General features: G+C 42.3%; 1 protein-coding gene across 1 annotated transcript; it reads left to right on the top strand.

Moving 5' to 3' along the window:
• Window positions 1-242: 242 nt before the first annotated feature.
• Window positions 243-16,572, top strand: PARD6B (par-6 family cell polarity regulator beta). Its single transcript, XM_032127081.1, has 3 exons — window positions 243-443; window positions 5,109-5,331; window positions 11,968-16,572. The coding sequence occupies exons 1-3, from the start codon at window positions 378-380 to the stop codon at window positions 12,795-12,797; spliced, it is 1,119 nt and encodes a 372-aa protein (XP_031982972.1). The 5' UTR covers window positions 243-377; the 3' UTR covers window positions 12,798-16,572.
• Window positions 16,573-16,997: the final 425 nt, after the last annotated feature.

Below are 16,997 nucleotides of genomic sequence, written 5' to 3'. Positions count from 1 at the left end.
GAGCCGCGCTCCAGCCCCGTGCGCGCACAGCCTCGGCCGGTGCGGGGCAGCGGCTGCCGGGCTCAGCCCGCACCTGCTCCGGGGACGGGAGCAGAGACCCCGCGCCGCCGCCTCCATCTTGCGCTGCCCTGCAGGTGCGCGGCCCCGCCCGTGCGCGGTCCCGCGGAGGCGGCGCAGGCGCGGCGGCGGCCCCGCCCCGGTCCCCGGCAGGTGCCGGAGCCGCCGCGGCCCCGCCCCGGCCCGGCCGCGCTGAGGGCGGAGGCGGCGAAGCGGCCGCGGGGTGCCGGGGGCTCTTGGCTGGGCCGCGCCGCTGCCCGTCCCGCAGCGCTCCGGCGGAGAGAGGAGCGAGAGCAGCGGACACGGCGACCGTGCGCGGCATGAACCGGGCTCAGCGCGGGGCCGCGGGCAGCCGCGGCCTGGGCACCATGGAGGTGAAGAGCAAGGTGGGAGCTGCCGCCGCCGGGGGGCCGCGGGCGCGCGGGGAAGGACCGGGCGGGCCCTGCGGGGCCGTCGGGCCGCGGGCCGGCTGCTGACTCACCTGCCCAGGGGCCGCCGGGGCACGGCCCCGCCGGGGCCTGAGCGCTCCGCAGGCCACCGCGCTCGGGCGGGCGGGCCCCGGCGCTCCCTCGCCACCTGTCCCCGCGCCAGCCCGAGCCCTCTGCCCGCCGGGGCCGCGGCTGCGGAAGGTGGTGGGGTCGCTTCCTGGGTGCGCTGTCTGCGGGGGGGGGGAAATATAAGTGGTTTTGGAGTGGTTTAAAAAAAAACAGGTAAGTGGAGTTGGCCCCTAAGTTTCTGCACAGACTAAAAGACGTACAGAAAAATATGTGTTATGGGGAAAATGTGGGCTCACTGGGCTAGAAGAGGTGTTTCGAGACATAATTGGAGAGCGGACTACCTGCTCTCCAGAGCTCTCTTCCAGCCCTAACAATTCTGTGACAATTCGCAAGCGTCAAAACCCACTCTTTGTCCGAATTGCAATGAGTGCGTTTGTTAGTGACTGTTTCTGTAGTTACCTTTTTTTCCTTAATGAGTATGTCTTTCTTGGAGCTTTTTGTGGGGTACAGCGTAGGCTTACAGTAGGGGTAGATGTAAGCTCTGGCTGGCTTATCTGAAAGTGGAATTTGCCTTCTCTTAGAGGCCCCGAGAGACTTTTACCCTGACAGTGGAATTTCAGGAGTGTGTACCTGTGTGTTCCCGCATAGATCACCAGTGTCTTGTGCTCAGAGTGTTGCACAGCTCTGTAAATTCTCCCATGCATGTATCTTCTATTTTTAATTTTCATTTGCTGGTTAGGCAAAGTTTTGCTGACAAAGCTTTAATATTCTGAGAGAAAATACATTTTTTTTGTTCTGCTTTATATTTGTAATAACTTCCATTTGTAAAACTGCTGGATGTACAGTATTAAGTGGAGCATCAAGCTATTAGTTAAATAAATGTTGAGTTAAAACCCCTTTTTCATTGCCTAGGCAGATTGTAAGTGCATCCACATGGGAATGTGTTTTCCACTGGTGGACACATGGATCTCTTGGGTTGTTTTTTAAAGTGGGAGTAGCCTGTGTTCTGTCCCCTCCTTTCTTGCTAGTGAAGTGTTACAGCAGCAGTGCAGGTGAAGCAGTCAGGACTCTGTGGACTTTTAAGGATAACACACCATAGTGCTGGAACTTCTGGAAAGTGTGTGGTTGGTCTCTACAGATTAAATGAGGATGATTACTTTAAAATGTTAATTTTTCATGCGGCCAAAACCAGAGAGCACAGGAATATCTGGTAGCTGTTATTTCAAATAGCAGTTAAGCACAGTTGGTACTGTGATGGTGAAGTCTTTTATTTATGCTCTTATAAGGTTGAAGATGAGCAGTATGATGTGCTTATAAACCCAAGTCACTTGTTTCCTCAGCCCAAAACTCTAGGTTTACTGTTTCCCCACTGTATGTTTTCCTTGACTTAAAAATATATCTAGGGATTCAGGCATGTGATGTGTTCCTGGTGTTTGTACAGAGAAGTGTAGCCCTAATGAATAGGGATTGTCCCTTAAGTGCATATTATGGAGCAGGATTCAAGGCATTCCTAGAACTACTTGTTGCTAATGCATTATTTAACAGCACCTCAATTTAATATCGCAGAGGAGTCATCTTCCTTCTATGAAAATGAGCAATTCTGAAGAGAAGGAAGAAAGGCCTGTGTGGGAGGTGGAGGGAGCCGTTCCTGTGGAGTGGCCTGGGCTTTGGAGGCTGCTCAGTGATGTACAGCTCTTTATTTAGATATTCCAAATCAATAATTATGCCTCAGCTGACAAGGCTGGGCCAGCACAGCCCAACTGTGATTGCAGTTATATGAGCACAATGCCTTTGTTAGTTTAGTTTATTCAGTTTGGGTAACTGCTCTGAACTTGCCCTGGCAATTCCCCATAGTACTTGAATTCCAGTCAGCCCATTTTCTTGTTATGGAAAATAAAATTTTACACCCTAGACTAGCGTTCCTAGTGATGATATGGAAACCCCAAGTTAAGCTTCTAGTTCTCTATATATTAAAATTCAGGTTCTCCCCCTTTCTCATAACTTGGAGTAATATTTTTTTTCCGAGTAAAGTCTAGTAACTGGTAAGCTAGAGGTGGTCATTGCAGCTCATGTTCTGTCAGTGCTGGAGACTTGCATAGAGCAGCTTTATGCTGTGTTTCAGAGGACTTCAAAATGTGTCCCATAAGTGAGTGTTAAGTGAGCATCCCGGGTGCCTTCCCGGTGTGCTGCCACAGCTCCGCTGCCTTTTCCCGGGGGAGTTAGCAGGGGAACAGCACTTGCTTGTAAAGAGCTCAGATAGCAAGGAGCCTTCTCTGCTTAAGTTACTCTTCCAGTGTCTCATCTCCTCTAGAACATCAAGTGCAGGCCTGTTTCATGGGACAGAGTGCAGCATCTGATAGAAAATGCCGACATTTCAGGGGTTCAAATAATGGAATTGCACAGTTGCCCTTGTGTCTTTTACCTGCTTTCTGATAGTATTGAGCAAACTGTGTTAGGAAATATGGGCGGGTTATGAGTCTCTTGGTATTTGCACCAAATATGTATGAAATAAAGTGGAAAAAATAAAAATAGCCCGTTTGAAAATCTGGCCCTTTGCTTGCTGTGATAAGAGTCAACATTTATTCCAGTTTGAGGGTGAGGTTGTTGGCTTTTTAAACTTTTATTCCAGAGTTATGTTTTAACCGTATAATCCTTGAAAGCCAAGCAATTTCGATTGCTGCCATACGCGGACAGTTCCTGTGAGGCTCGCGCCTCCCGCAGCTGGGGAAGGATCCAAGGCCGGCCCTGATGTCGTGATTAAGCTGTGCTGTCTCTGATGTGATGGGAGTTCCTCCTGTGGGCTGGGCTTTTGTTTGTAAGCAGGTGTGAATCATCCCTTCTGCCTTGTTACGTAATGTTAGCGTAATTACAGGTTTTTCAGAGGACGAATGTTCCCAGATAATTCCTTTATTTGAAACTTTTAGAGGAAGATGGGATGTTGAAGGTGTAGCTTGTTTTGAGTTAGCATGGTGTTAACATGGTGCTAACAAACGGGGTCCTTGTCTCCTGGTTTTCAGTCCTTTGTTTGTATGTGAGAACTCCGAAGCTCTTATTCTCCAAAAGATTGTAGTCAGGCGTGAGGTAAAGTGCACCTCCACATCTCCTGTGTGTAACATACACCAAAGTATGTGATACTGAGGCTCGAACTTGCACGCCGAGCATTTTGTTCCATGTGCCCTTCTGCTCTGCTTAAAACTAAACTTGCGAAAGAAATTATTTAAAGTTTTTACTTTCACTGTAGGTCAGCAATAGAATTCACACAAAAAAAGCAGCCAACTGAGGTTTTTTGAATTATTAGCTTATTATCCTTTAACTCATACGCAATCTGTTCTGTTCTGGTTTTTGTAACCTGGCTGCTGCTATCTCTGAATTCCTTTTGACATCTCTGGTATGTTGTGCATGCGCCTGATATGGAGGATTTGGAGTAATTTTTATCCAATATTCTGTTTGCTTTGGGTCCTGCCCTTGTTAGGCAGAACACCAACATTTTACTAGTTATGTATGGTAAAAATCACAATTTGTCTAGTCTACGTCAAATGCTCATCCTTGTCTTGGCACTCAGTTTAGTCTTCTGCCTGCCCCCACTGCATCATTGCCTTAATAAGCAACGTGTTTTAAGAAGTGTTTGCTTTAGAGATGATTTAGGAGACTGGGCTTGAGTGGATTTGTGAGCTGGGTTTTTTGTTGAATAATTATGTTGACTACAAGCAAATCCTACCTCTGATAGTAATGTCAGTGACTAATTTTTTTTTTTTTTTCATATTTTCTGAGTCTTGCTAGATTGGGAAAATACAGGTTCTATACCCTGGATAGAACCCTGATTTATGAGACTGTTGCAATCAAGGTTTGAGCCTTGCTCATGCAAGCGAATCTTCTGAATGCTCTTAGAGGTAGCGGCTGGTTGCCTCTGATATATCTCTTTTAGGTAGGAGCAGAGTGGACCTGAGATCAGCTCCTAAAGCTGGGCTGCACGTGGCTTGTACTGAAAAGCAGCAACAGTTCTTTGTGGTCTTCCCATCCAAGTGGCATTTTCACTTCCTGGCCAAACAGCTGGGGGTGTGAAGGCTGCTCAGCCTTTCGTGGGTGAACCACAGTTGTGTAACAATCTCTACACACTGTTCTCAAGGGCACTGGTAGTTCTTGGAACAAAATTCCAGGTAGTCACATACCACAGGATGTTAATCACAGTCCTGGTTTCAGCCACCACAGGAGTGCTGCCTCTGAATTCTGTCCCTTACCCAGCATGTTTGCTTCATGAGCCTGTGTGAATCTGCAGTTATCCCTGCACCCGTTTGTCACCTTAGTGCTGATGAGCTCCCATTAAATGGAACAATAAAACGGCTTTGGCATGCTCAAAAGTACACACTCTTTCAGGTACAAAACTAGTTATAACTTTGGGGAAAAAAACCAACTGTTTTAACTGACTTTCCTACACCACATCAAAATTATTGGCCGTAGGTTTTAGTGCACTTTTAATTCCATAACGCTTCTGGTTTAACATTAAAATAATTCTATTGCTTCCATATTAATGATGTAAGATCTATTTTGTTGTAGTTTGGAGCAGAATTTCGACGGTTTTCTCTAGAGAGATCCAAACCTGGAAAGTTTGAGGAGTTCTATGGATTATTGCAGCACGTGCACAAGATCCCAAATGTTGATGTTCTGGTGGGATACACGGACATTCATGGAGACCTGCTGCCTATCAATAACGATGACAATTATCACAAAGCAGTTTCTACAGCCAATCCTCTACTCAGGATTTTCATTCAGAGAAAAGGTAAGAGCACTTGAAGAATGTGAATCATCTGTTTATCCAGTTACAGTGTGATGTATGGAGCAAAAAAACCCTGCAGTCCTATTTCATCATGTCAAATTCCTTAATAATTATGGGTCATGAAAGGTATTCACAACTCGTCTCTCTTGCAAGGACTTCCTCAGGCAGCCTATTTATACTTTGTGATTTTTTGCTTGTATTTAGTTGAGTTAAAGTCAAGTTAAATCTCAAGCAAATGCTTCTTTCTGGTTTTATGTAAGCAAATGAAAATAAACTTTAAGCCTCTAAGGTTTTCTGCTCTGTATGTTGGATACTTTTCACTTAAAATTCCAATCTTGATCAGACAAGAGGAGAGACCATTACAGGATGGAAAGCAATATTAGAAATGTTGATACATTAACTCTTAAATGTAACATAAAAGTATAAATTCAAGACTAACTTTGTAATGTGCTACTCTTTTCACACTTTGCTAATAGAACATTTTGAAGCTTTCAACTGACAAGCTTATTTCAGTTAGGAAACCTCAGGAGTGAAGGCTGCTTCTTTTGTTGGTTTGCCTTTGAAAGTAGAGTGTCTGCTCTGGTTGTGTGTTCCTACTGTCTGCTTTTGCTCCTGAAGGGGAAAAAAATCTAATTAAAAGCTTGTATCTGTTCTTCTGGTGTTGTTCCTGGTTGTTGCTAAGACAGGCATCTTTTCCTTAGAAAATGCTTGAGCATCAGAACCTTTTATAAACTCCCACTCCAAAATATGAACAAGTCCACAACAGCCTGACACAAACCCAATATTCACGATCAGTGTGGCTGCTTGGCAGCTGCTGTGTGCTGGCAAAATGTTTGTTTTGTTTGTGTTGATAGTATAGACAGGTAAGGCCTGTGTTTTCAGTGCTGAAATGCCAAAGGCATGAACCATTTGCTTTAGCAGAACCTGGAGGTAGACAAGGTCTATGATTCCATTTAATCCCCTACAATAGCCATATGACAGGAAGGGATAAACCACTTTGTCAGACTGGGATTATTGAGTTTGTATTTTAACACCATATGTTTTTAGATTGTTCCTAGTGTGACAGGTCTAATGTTGCCTGTTCCTAGTGTTACATTTGTAATGCTTTTTTAGTTTCCTACCGTCATTTACCTTGATTTGATCCAGGTAGATTATTTGTCTCTGCTCTGGTGCCAGGCGTTGATATAATGCACAGAAGTAGGAGTAAGATGAATTCATTTTAGTTTATCAGAGCAAGAGTTGACAAGCAGGAAAAGCTGTGTGAAAAGTATCAGGTGTCATTGCCTTCCCCTGGACACAAGAGCCTTCTGCCTGTGGGGTTTCAGGGAACAAAGAACCAAGGCTGGCACCACAGTCCCCCACTACACTTCGTTGTGAATTAGTTGTGACCACACTAATCACATCTGTTGATGAAATTGAGGCTTTGCTTTCAGTGGCATCTTTGCCATATAGAGCAGATTTTTTTTGATGGAAAATACAGAAATAACTTCATTCTGTATTTTATTTGTGATGATTTGCCTATAACCAAGGCTGAATTCGTGGAGTTAGGGATGGTTCATGTTTTGTGCAGTGTGATTTAAGTGTGCTTAATTCATAGATTGCAGCAACCTTACTGGCTCTGCCTCTGGAATGGAAATGTCTGAACAAATACCTGCTATTGATGGGGCTGCTTTGATCTCTGCTGGTTTGGAACTATAATAAGTGACACAAGTTACTTTTCCACCTGCAAGGCTACTTGTGGCTTTCATGCATTCTCTTAAATCAGCTGAAAATTTTTTGTGGGTTTTGTAATGGAACTCTAACTTCTTTTATATTTCCGGCAGCAGTAGTTGGGAATTTAAGATCTTTGACAAAAAGCCACTGTGGGGAAGAGAGAAAGTGTTTTGCTGTCTTATAATATATGGAATTTTTATCATACTGTCTTAACTATTTAAACTACACATAATTTGTGCAAACGTAACTTAAGGTATGAGCAGACTGCAATGAAATTTAATGTAAATAGTATTAACTTCTTAGTAAATTGCATCCAAGAAACGCCTTGAGGGGTTGAAATGGGAGCTGCAAGATGGTTTTGCTTTTATTAATAAGTGATAGTTGTGATAATGGGACTCCAAAATTTGGGAAATATTGTGCCAGACTAAGAACTCTCTTCTGTCCTGCTTGTTTTGACTCCTGTTTCTAAAAGCTCTCCGTTTGTCCTGAACATTTATATGTCTTGGTTAATGTGGTAAGGAACCTAGAGATCCTGTAATGAAGTCACATTATTCCCCTTAGACTCCTCTAATTGTATTTCACTAAATTCCTTTAAAATACTTCAAACTGCTCCAGTGCTAAATCTAAACTGGGGCTTGATGTTGCACAAGTCAGGATTGGCTGTCAGCTTGCAGAAAACATTCCTCACTGGAATTTCATTCTGCAGTTTAACAGATTAACAGGTACTGTTGACATCTGGTATTTAAAGGTTAAACTGATGTATTGTGATTAAATCCAGATGTATGGGAGTCACTCTGTCTGTGAGAAAAACCCTGCTGAAGAGAAAATGGAGTGGAACAGTCTGCACAGGCTGAAGGGCAGCTTGATGTGGGGAACTTTGCATTGTAAATACAAGAACAATAGAGATAACAGAATATACATTTCATTATAATATCCTTAACAGTCCCTCGAAGGATTCTAAATTGCAATATCCAGCTCTTGCAAGTTCTGCATGTATATGGCTGTATTTAGTGAGAAGTGGATTCTTTGGTTAATCCACTTGTGCCTCTGGAGAGAGACTGTCACTGAGAAGCTTTACTTTGGTGAGAAGTAAGAGCAGTTGGCTTTTGAAACAGCTCTTTGTGGACTGGCCTAGCTATTCTGAGGCCTCTTCCTAAAAACACAGGTTAGTTTCCTAAAACTATATTTTGTTATATTTTGTAGAAATAAGAGGAAATTAGTTGGGTCATATTTAAAAAATGCTAAATTGCATCTGTATCCAAATATGCTAACTACTTGGGGGCTTTGAAAAATTAATTCTCAAGGGGGAACTCTACATTGATTTGCAAATGGGTCAGGAAAATATTTTTAAAATCTGTCTTCAATAATATTAAATTGAAACCAGATTTGGCATTTAATAAACCTGTACAGATTGGTGCCACCTTGAGCTTGAAACTGCTGGGGGGAGAAATCCTTCCTGGACCTCATGGATGTTCTCCTTCACACTATCTGTAGTTAACACCTTGTCCTTTGGCTTTAGGCCAAAATATTTTTCACTGGGGCTTTAAACTGATTAGTGAGGTGCCAGAACAAAGATGCCTTTGTACTTGAGAGTATTGCTTTAGAAAACTTGTTTAGCAGTGGAAGAGAGGTTACCCAGAGTGTGCTGTTCTGCTGAGATTTGGGGAGATGAGTTTATCAACTTTTCGCTATTTCTTTCCTTAGAAATTCTCTAACCTTAACTGTCTATCTTAAGGTTCATGCTAGTTCTGAATTATTAAACTGTTAAGAGCAGTTATAATACAAAAAACTTACCCTCTAGTGTGTCAGAGTTTCTTAAATGTTTTGACATCTGGCTTGCAGTTTTGGGATGCTTTCATTTCAGCCATGTGGCCTGTAGCATAAGAAAGTTATTAAAAACAAAAGCACCAGCTCAATTTAAGACTTCTGATTTTTCTTCTGAAATAGATTTTTAAAGTTCCTCTCTTTTCCAAGAAATGTGTTCCTGCTCTTAGTTTTTGTTTAAAAAGTCTTTTTGAATCTGTTATTTTGCATACAGACATTTACATACTATTTCTTTCAAAGCTAGTCCTGTTGCAACTGATCTTCATGTTTCTCTACTAACTGGAAAAATTTGGTTAGGACAGAAGTTACCAGCTGATAGTTGTGGAAGGCAAGCTAGGAGGTGGTTTCTGTGAAGGAAGTTCGGAACAGTTCTAAATCTAACTTGAGTAAAGAGCACAAACTGTCTTTGATCATTTACAGGACATGATAAATCTACTGGGATGCAATAAATATGTGTTTGTATATCCAGTCCATGCCAGACGTCCTGTGCGGTGTGTGGCCTGCCATGAAGGTGAAGAAGCCTTAGAGCCCACTGTGGCAAGCTGGAACATTGAATGTTTTATGTATTTGATGTGGCACAATGGGTAAAATACCACACTGTCTGATTCTCCGAATTTCTGCACTTTGAATTTAAGGAGAAAACCCTATAAATTGAATACCTTTTAATGTTGCAATGCACATGGGAGAACACTTGTGAGAAAATCAGTGCTGACAAAGCTCTGATGTACTGTTTTCTTGCGTCTGTTTCTAAACCAGCTGTTGTACTAAAAGCAGTAGGGACAGAGTGCTTGATTGGCACCAGTCTGTTGGGACCTGTGTCCTGGAGCTGTCATCAGCGACTTGCACTCTAGCAGGAATGAGTGCAAGTGGAACTTTGTATTTAAAGCAAGACCTGTCTAGGATCTGATTTCACAATTGTTCTTTCCAGGCTGTTTTGTAAACAATTGTAGTTCTAAATCAAAAAAGAGAAGCTATTGCACCTCATTGAATTGCAAAAATCCTTTCAATGAAATACCAGATGTCTAACTGGAAACTGGTTGGATGGGTTGTCAGGAGAGATAAGGGCAAAACTTCTCTCACTTTTTTCTTTGATCATAAATTTTTAGCAAACATTTTAAGAATTGCTCTGTGTTGTCTGAAAAGTCAGCATGTTAGTTGTCAGCAGTGGAGTACAGGGGTTTAACCAGCTGATCTAAGTCAGTCAGACATCCCAAAGGGCCTTTTACAGAGAAAAGGCTGAGTTTGCATTTTTGTAGCTGTTTTACTTCAGACATAGTTCACCTGTTTATATGCTTTGGGTGGGGAGGTTGAATTGTTTTTTAATGCACCAGCTCTTCAACACAACTGATCTAACACTCTTAGACGTGTGAAGATCAGATTTGAGGCTATTTCTAAAGCCCTCTTGCTTGATGTTAAGACCTAATGTTATATTAATTAAAGCTTAAATTCCAAAGTAACTGAAATTGCTCCAGAAGTGACTTCAGGCTATAGTAGGGCTGTGTCAATCAGGTATCTTCAGAAATAACTCCTGATTGTGTCAATTAAACTGTTGAACAACTTCAGCTGTAAACATCAATGCAAAAGATGCTGTGTTTAGCAAACAGCTAAGCAAGAGCTTTGCCTTCCTTATGGTGTAATTATTTTTTTTAAGCAAAGGAAATAAAAAAGAAATGTAAATGAGGCCATCATCAGGATGCATTTTTCTAAGACACGTTGATGAATTATTGTGTACACAGAAGCCAGGAGCTGACAATAAATCCCTTTGAGGTTTTTTGTGGGCTAATTTAAATTTGTTTCTTTTCCTGTTGTCCTTTGTCTTTTAGAATACCAGGTCCAAGGCTGCCTTCCTAGAGCAGCCAAAGGACTCTTGTTGTTTCAGCGACCCTAAAGGCTGGGAAGGGAGGAGTTAGTGTTACGTGCTGCAGTAGTGTTAACCTGTTGCTCCAGGAATACTTTCTCTGTTCTATTTTGCGTAAAGCATCTGAGGAGTCCAAATCTAACTGGTGCATGTCTGTATATCTCAGCCTGAGAAACAAGTGCACTCATTGATTTCCTCAGCAACTGGCAGCTGTCCTGAAATGCCACCAGGGCAGCATTGCCACAGTCAGTCCAGTCCACAGACTGAAATGTATAGCCATTCTCCCACTTTCTTGGCTCTACCAGTGGCATCTGAATGTGATAATACAAAGAAATCCCAGCTTCTCTGTGTCCTAGGGTTAGTGCAGTCCAGTTCTGCGTGATTATGGGGGGGTTTCCCGTGTAGAACAAAGACGTGTGCAATGTTGCAAAAGTACGAATGTAAATCTGAGGAAGCTCAGATCTAAATGTATTTTTGGTGAGTTATAGCATATTAAAAAGAAAAATGGAACCTTTTAAAATAAGCGTTTTAGAAATCAGGATTGCTTCCACAGAATGTGTTTTCTTGTCCCTTACAAGTCGTCGTAGGACTAACATGTTTTGTTTGGGGTTTTTTTTAAGCTCTAAGCCATTTGCCTATTCCTATATCAAGTTGTGGCAGTTACAGCATTGCTTGCATGAACAGTTTTGCTTGAAGTATTTGTGTGCGAGGTCTCTTTGTTTCTGCTCCACAGCCATTTCACCTACATGGCGTGGGGGCAGGGAAGAGTGCAGAATGGAATAAGCTTTCTGGAGTTTGAATCCAGGTCACTTGGCTGGCTCCCAGCAACTAGGCAATAATAGGCACACTGGCTGCTTTCCCTTTTTCATTCTTTCTTTTCCAATGATCTGAAATCTGAGGAGAGAAAACTAGCAAGTGGAATTACTCTGAATAAAATTAAAATGTTTCTAGGAATGTACTCACTCTTTCCATTCTACCCTTTCTCTCAAGCAGCTGTAGCTCTTTGTCTGCTGCTGCTAACTTGCTTTAATTTCTTTTGTGCACTCTCTTTCTTTTGGTTGAAGAAAACCAAAAGTATTCCAAACTTTGAATCTCATAACATTAAAGCTTTTGTTTCATGTGTAGAGAGAAAGGTTTCTATGACAGTAAGGCAGACACCTTCTAGATGAGCTCTTTGCCTCTGCTGAGCAATGTGACCTGGCCATGCCTGGCAGGCTCTAATCCGCATGTGCTCTGTCTTGCAGAAGATGCAGACTACAGTGCCTTCGGGACTGATACGATGACAAGGAAGAAGAACGTCTTATCCAATGTGCTACGTCCGGATAACCACAAGAAGAAACCCCACATTGTCATTAGCATGCCCCAGGACTTCAGGCCAGTGTCCTCTATCATAGACGTGGATATTCTGCCCGAGACCCACCGCAGGGTGCGGCTCTACAAGTACGGCACTGACAAACCCCTGGGCTTCTACATCCGCGACGGCTCCAGCGTCAGGGTCACCCCGCACGGCTTAGAGAAGGTCCCGGGGATTTTCATATCCAGGCTCGTCCCCGGAGGGCTGGCTCAGAGCACGGGCCTGCTGGCTGTCAATGATGAGGTACTGGAGGTGAATGGGATAGAGGTGTCAGGAAAAAGCCTCGATCAAGTTACAGACATGATGATTGCAAACAGCCGCAACCTGATCATCACGGTCAGACCTGCCAACCAGAGGAACAACGTCGTGAGGAACAGTCGGACTTCGGGCAGCTCCGGCCAGTCCACTGAGTCAAGCCTTCCCAGCAGCACTCCAAACATTCTGGGAAATCTGCTGCAAGGAGAAGAGGAGAGCGATGAGGAGGACATTATTATTGAAGACAGTGGGGAGCCACAGCAGATCCCAAAAGCTGCACCTACCAGTGAAAGTATAGAATCCTTATCACAAATTGAACTCCTCCATGAGTCCACACAAAATGGATTCCTTCCTTCTAGTGAAATGAACTTGAATCACTCAGCAGGCAGCATTAGCATGGAGTATGAAGTACCAGAGCCAGGGCGTAAGTCACTAGAAGAGGATGGAACTATAATAACACTATGAAATGACATTGGTGTACTTTGTATAAGTAAGGATGCCATACATGTTTTAATTTGGCTTAATATGTAATACATTTTATACCTCTCCATCTACCATGCACTGCAGTTAGATTAAAAGGAGGGAAAAGTAAATACAAGAAATTCAAAATTACATAAGTTGACTAACTTCATTAATTCTGCACTTCAATGTAAATAATTCACAAAGCTGGAAGATAGTTGATAAATGGCTGAAAGTGAATGAGGAAAATTTAAATTGAAAATGAAGGATAGCTAAGAGATGGCTGTGAGCTTTCTTTTAAAGGTACTTGATTTTTATTATTTTTTAATGCCGTATACTACTGGTTCTATAGGAGTAAACTTCCTTACATGTGAGGCTGACCATCTCGTGTACTGTGGCTTCATGTTCCTCTGAAGTGCTGCTTACATGTGGTGGAGCTGCTTTAGCCCCCTCACTGCTGTCCTGGCTGCTGCTCTGCTGGCAGAGCTGTTGGTAGGCTCTGTGCAAGAGGAAACTGGGAGAAAGCCAGAGGTGGGCTGGGAAGAGATGGGGATGGCTGGTCTGGTCCCCTGGCTGACACAGGGACAACAGGGCTCTGTGGGCAGCACCTGCAGTGGGGCTTTGGAAGTCACTGTTCCTTTGTGAGTGAATGTGCAACCACAGGCTCGTTAGTCAGGCACCATTACTAGTTTTAATGGCCAGGCAAGCTTACTTTTAATGACTCTGGTTTTGAAACTCAAATGTGAAAGTCTTAACACTAATGCATCAAAGACCTGTTCTCATTCTAGTTTGCAATATTTAAGGATATCATTGGATTTAGTTACTAATCCCAGTAAATTACAAACAAATCAAATGTAAACACTGCTATGGAAATAGCATCATGTAATCTCTGTTAAAATTGCGGCTCCTAGTAGAAACTCAAGATTCTACTAGCAAAGGTTTGTTGGAATGAGTCTGGATTATATGAAAGTGACTTCCTTCAAACTTCAACAAGTTAGAACAGTTTAAGTTAAATCCCTGGATTAAAAAAAGTTTTAAAGTTTTAAATCAGGATGAGACTTTAGTACATCTTGTTTGAGCCATGTGATATTAACTTATTCATTATTAGGAACTGATCTGTAAATGCAGATCTCTGTGTGTCCCTGGCTGGGTGTTGTGGATGTTAAAGAGTTAAAACACTGATGACAAGTCCTGATGCTGCAAGGACAAAGGTGTGTGTGTAACCACAGCACTCACTGGGACAGATGCAGGGGAGGCTTCTAGCGTTGTTTTTATCCTTCCCCTTTTTGTATCTCCTGCTTTTTACCACTTTGGCCCTTTGTTCGCAACCTGACCCTCCTTTGGGAACAAAAGCTGTGGCAGGAAAATGAGGTGGGAACTAATAGGATTGGGGAGAAGGATCTCCCCAGGGATCCTGTGGCCTCTGTCAGCCTGTAAGGAGGAGTAGGGTGCTACCAGTTCTGTCCTGTGCTCCCCAGAGCAGGAGTCAGGCGCTTGGGAGCGTGTTCCACCCTCTGGGAAGATGTGATGCGTGGGAAGGGAGACTGACCCCTTTCTTTTTTTCCCCTCAGTCTATTTGAGGAAAATCTACCTCTGGTAACTTTACTAACAGGAGACCAACTGTAAGTTTAATGTTAGGGCATCTGTAAAAGTCGTCACAGACCATCAGAGGCTAAACCTGTGTTTGTTTCAGGTTTTTGTGATGATGCGAACACTGCTGCAGAAACAAATCCCTGCTGTTTGATGTTGCAAAATGCACATTTGAAACTGGTATCTCATGAGCAGTAGTTTTCTTAAACCTCCAATGCCAGTGGAGTCCAAGATGCCAAGAGAGGCATTCATACCCCTTAGGATTTATGGAGAATAGGCTCAGCAGGCAGTGGTACTCTGCAAATACAGGTGGGGGTCTCTTTCATCACACTTATGGTTTCTTCGGTATGTATGTGGAGAGCCTTGCAATCTTTTACAAGAGCAAGATTTTTCAAGTGTTTCACTTGTTTTGCTAATAATTATTAAAAATGAAGCAACTACATCCACTTAGTGTGAAATGAGAAAAAGAAATGTGCATTCTGAAACGTGGAGACTTTACCTGTACATGTTTTCTCTCAGCGCTGCTCTACACTTCCTTTCTTTATGGAAGATTGTTTACTTTGAAAATATCTTTTTTATTTTCCTTTATCAAAATACTTTCCTTCCTGTATGAAATCACAGTGAAGGGTGAGACTCATTCTGCTAGTTTGCACTTCTGTGCCTTTGGTTTACTTGAATGTATTGTGAATAATCAAAGGAATAAAGGCACTTGGGAAGAGAAGAGAGATCCACAGGTACAGAGAATGAACTGGTAGTGCACTTAATGCAGGTGTAATGTTTTCATTCCATGGAAATCCGCTCTGGGGCTGATGTGGTTGGTCCATGAGGATTCTGCAGCTCAGATCACAGCTGGGAGGGTGGACTTGCCTGGGAGGGCTGAGTCTGCCAGAAAACTGGGCAGGTCCCAGCCCCGAGGCTGCTGTGCTGCCAGGCACATGCATGGGTAGTTTGAATAATATATATGCCAGTATTAAGGACTTGTAGAAATTTAACTGTGGTCCTACTCTAAACTGCATGAGACTTCATCTCCTAGGACCTTTCCTGCAAACTGAGTAATCTAAACGTGAGATAATGTTCTTTTTGACATATATCATCTTCTGTTTCACAGAAATTTGGTAACATGTAGTAAAACTAAGCATTTGGGACTTGATAAAAACTTTAAAGAATAAATCTAAAAATTGTGTATTTACAGTTACAATGACAGACTGCACAGCATGTAATTGCTTAATGCTGCAGTTACCATGAAGTTTCTAAAGTTCTTCCATATCTTACTAATACATACACTGTTAATTACAGAATATTTTTAAATTGCTACTTCAGGATAATCAGTGGTTGATTGAGTGGCTAAATTTAATTTTATATATAAATGATACTGGGGTTCAGTATAAGGTTTTTTAAAATACGCTGATATTGTTAGCCTTTCATTCACTACCTCCTAAATTTTTAACATCAATACTGTTTTCTCCCTGGAAGACAATACTTAAAGGCTTGACTGTTTTATATAGATTTTATCTATAGCTAAAAAATGGAGAAAGAAAATCCAGAAGTGATAGTGAGGATGCTGCGCATGATTGACAATATTACGCTGCTATTGATGTAATCTTTGTGTATTAACTATCCTGTGTGTGTAAATTGTATTTTCAATTCAGATTTTATAAATTAATTTATGAAATATCCAAATTATTTCAGAATGGAATGAAAAACTGAAATTCCTTTGACTAGTGTTATATGTTGTGTACATGCACAGAGGGGGACAAGTCATTCCTCCCTTGCTACTGGGACATCTAAGTGCACCTTAATAGGAAGAAGAACAAATTCTTAATAGAATTAAGATGCATTTACTTTGAAGTTCTGCTATGGTATTGGATAAGTCAAGCCTAACTGTGAATCATATGGGTTTTTTCCACACCTGAATTAAATTTAGGACAATGTTCTCACAAGCTGTCTTTAACATGTGTATTTTTGTGAATATTATGTATTTTCTAATTAAATTTTACTTGCAATGTGATTTTTACATGAATGAACTTGTTTAAAATGTCAAATATCAGTATTTTTCTTACAACTTTAATGTATAATGTACATTGGTATCTCACTGAATGAAGATTGATTTTACAAAAATCAAGCTAGATGTAGTTGTATATTAGTCTTATATTTTTACAGGCCAAAATAATAAATGGATATAGAAATAAAATGGGGGTTTTTTTATTACTTTGTCAGATAAATCAAAATGATGAAGGATGCATCCTTTTTCTCAAGTGTGACAATAGATGGGTTTAATTTTTTTCTCCTGGCCAGCTACCCAGGCTGTGTTTTCCTGGCAGTGTTCTCCAAGCTGCTCTGTCCCTCCCCTGGAGCAGATCTGTGCCCTGGGCAGTCTCAGGGTCCTGCTGTGTGTCCCTCAGTGCTGCTGCCTCACCTGTGCTGTGCTTGCTCCTGCAGCAGCTGCAGTAGTGAACCTTGCATTGGATGCCTTGCCTGAGGACTGCTCCTGGGGGAGGTTTAGGTCCCTCCTGCTGCATCACCTGTGTCAGGCGCTGCTGGGGCGGCTGTCGCTGCTGCTGTGAGTATCTGCTGCAAGTGTGGCAGTTTGAACTCAAACCCACTTCGCTTGCAAAT

The sequence above is a fragment of the Corvus moneduloides genome, chromosome 17 (assembly GCF_009650955.1).
Source record: "Corvus moneduloides isolate bCorMon1 chromosome 17, bCorMon1.pri, whole genome shotgun sequence".
Taxonomy (NCBI): Eukaryota; Metazoa; Chordata; class Aves; order Passeriformes; family Corvidae; genus Corvus; species Corvus moneduloides.
Note: the sequence above shows the minus strand (reverse complement) of the source record. Positions and strands in the feature narration are given on the sequence as shown.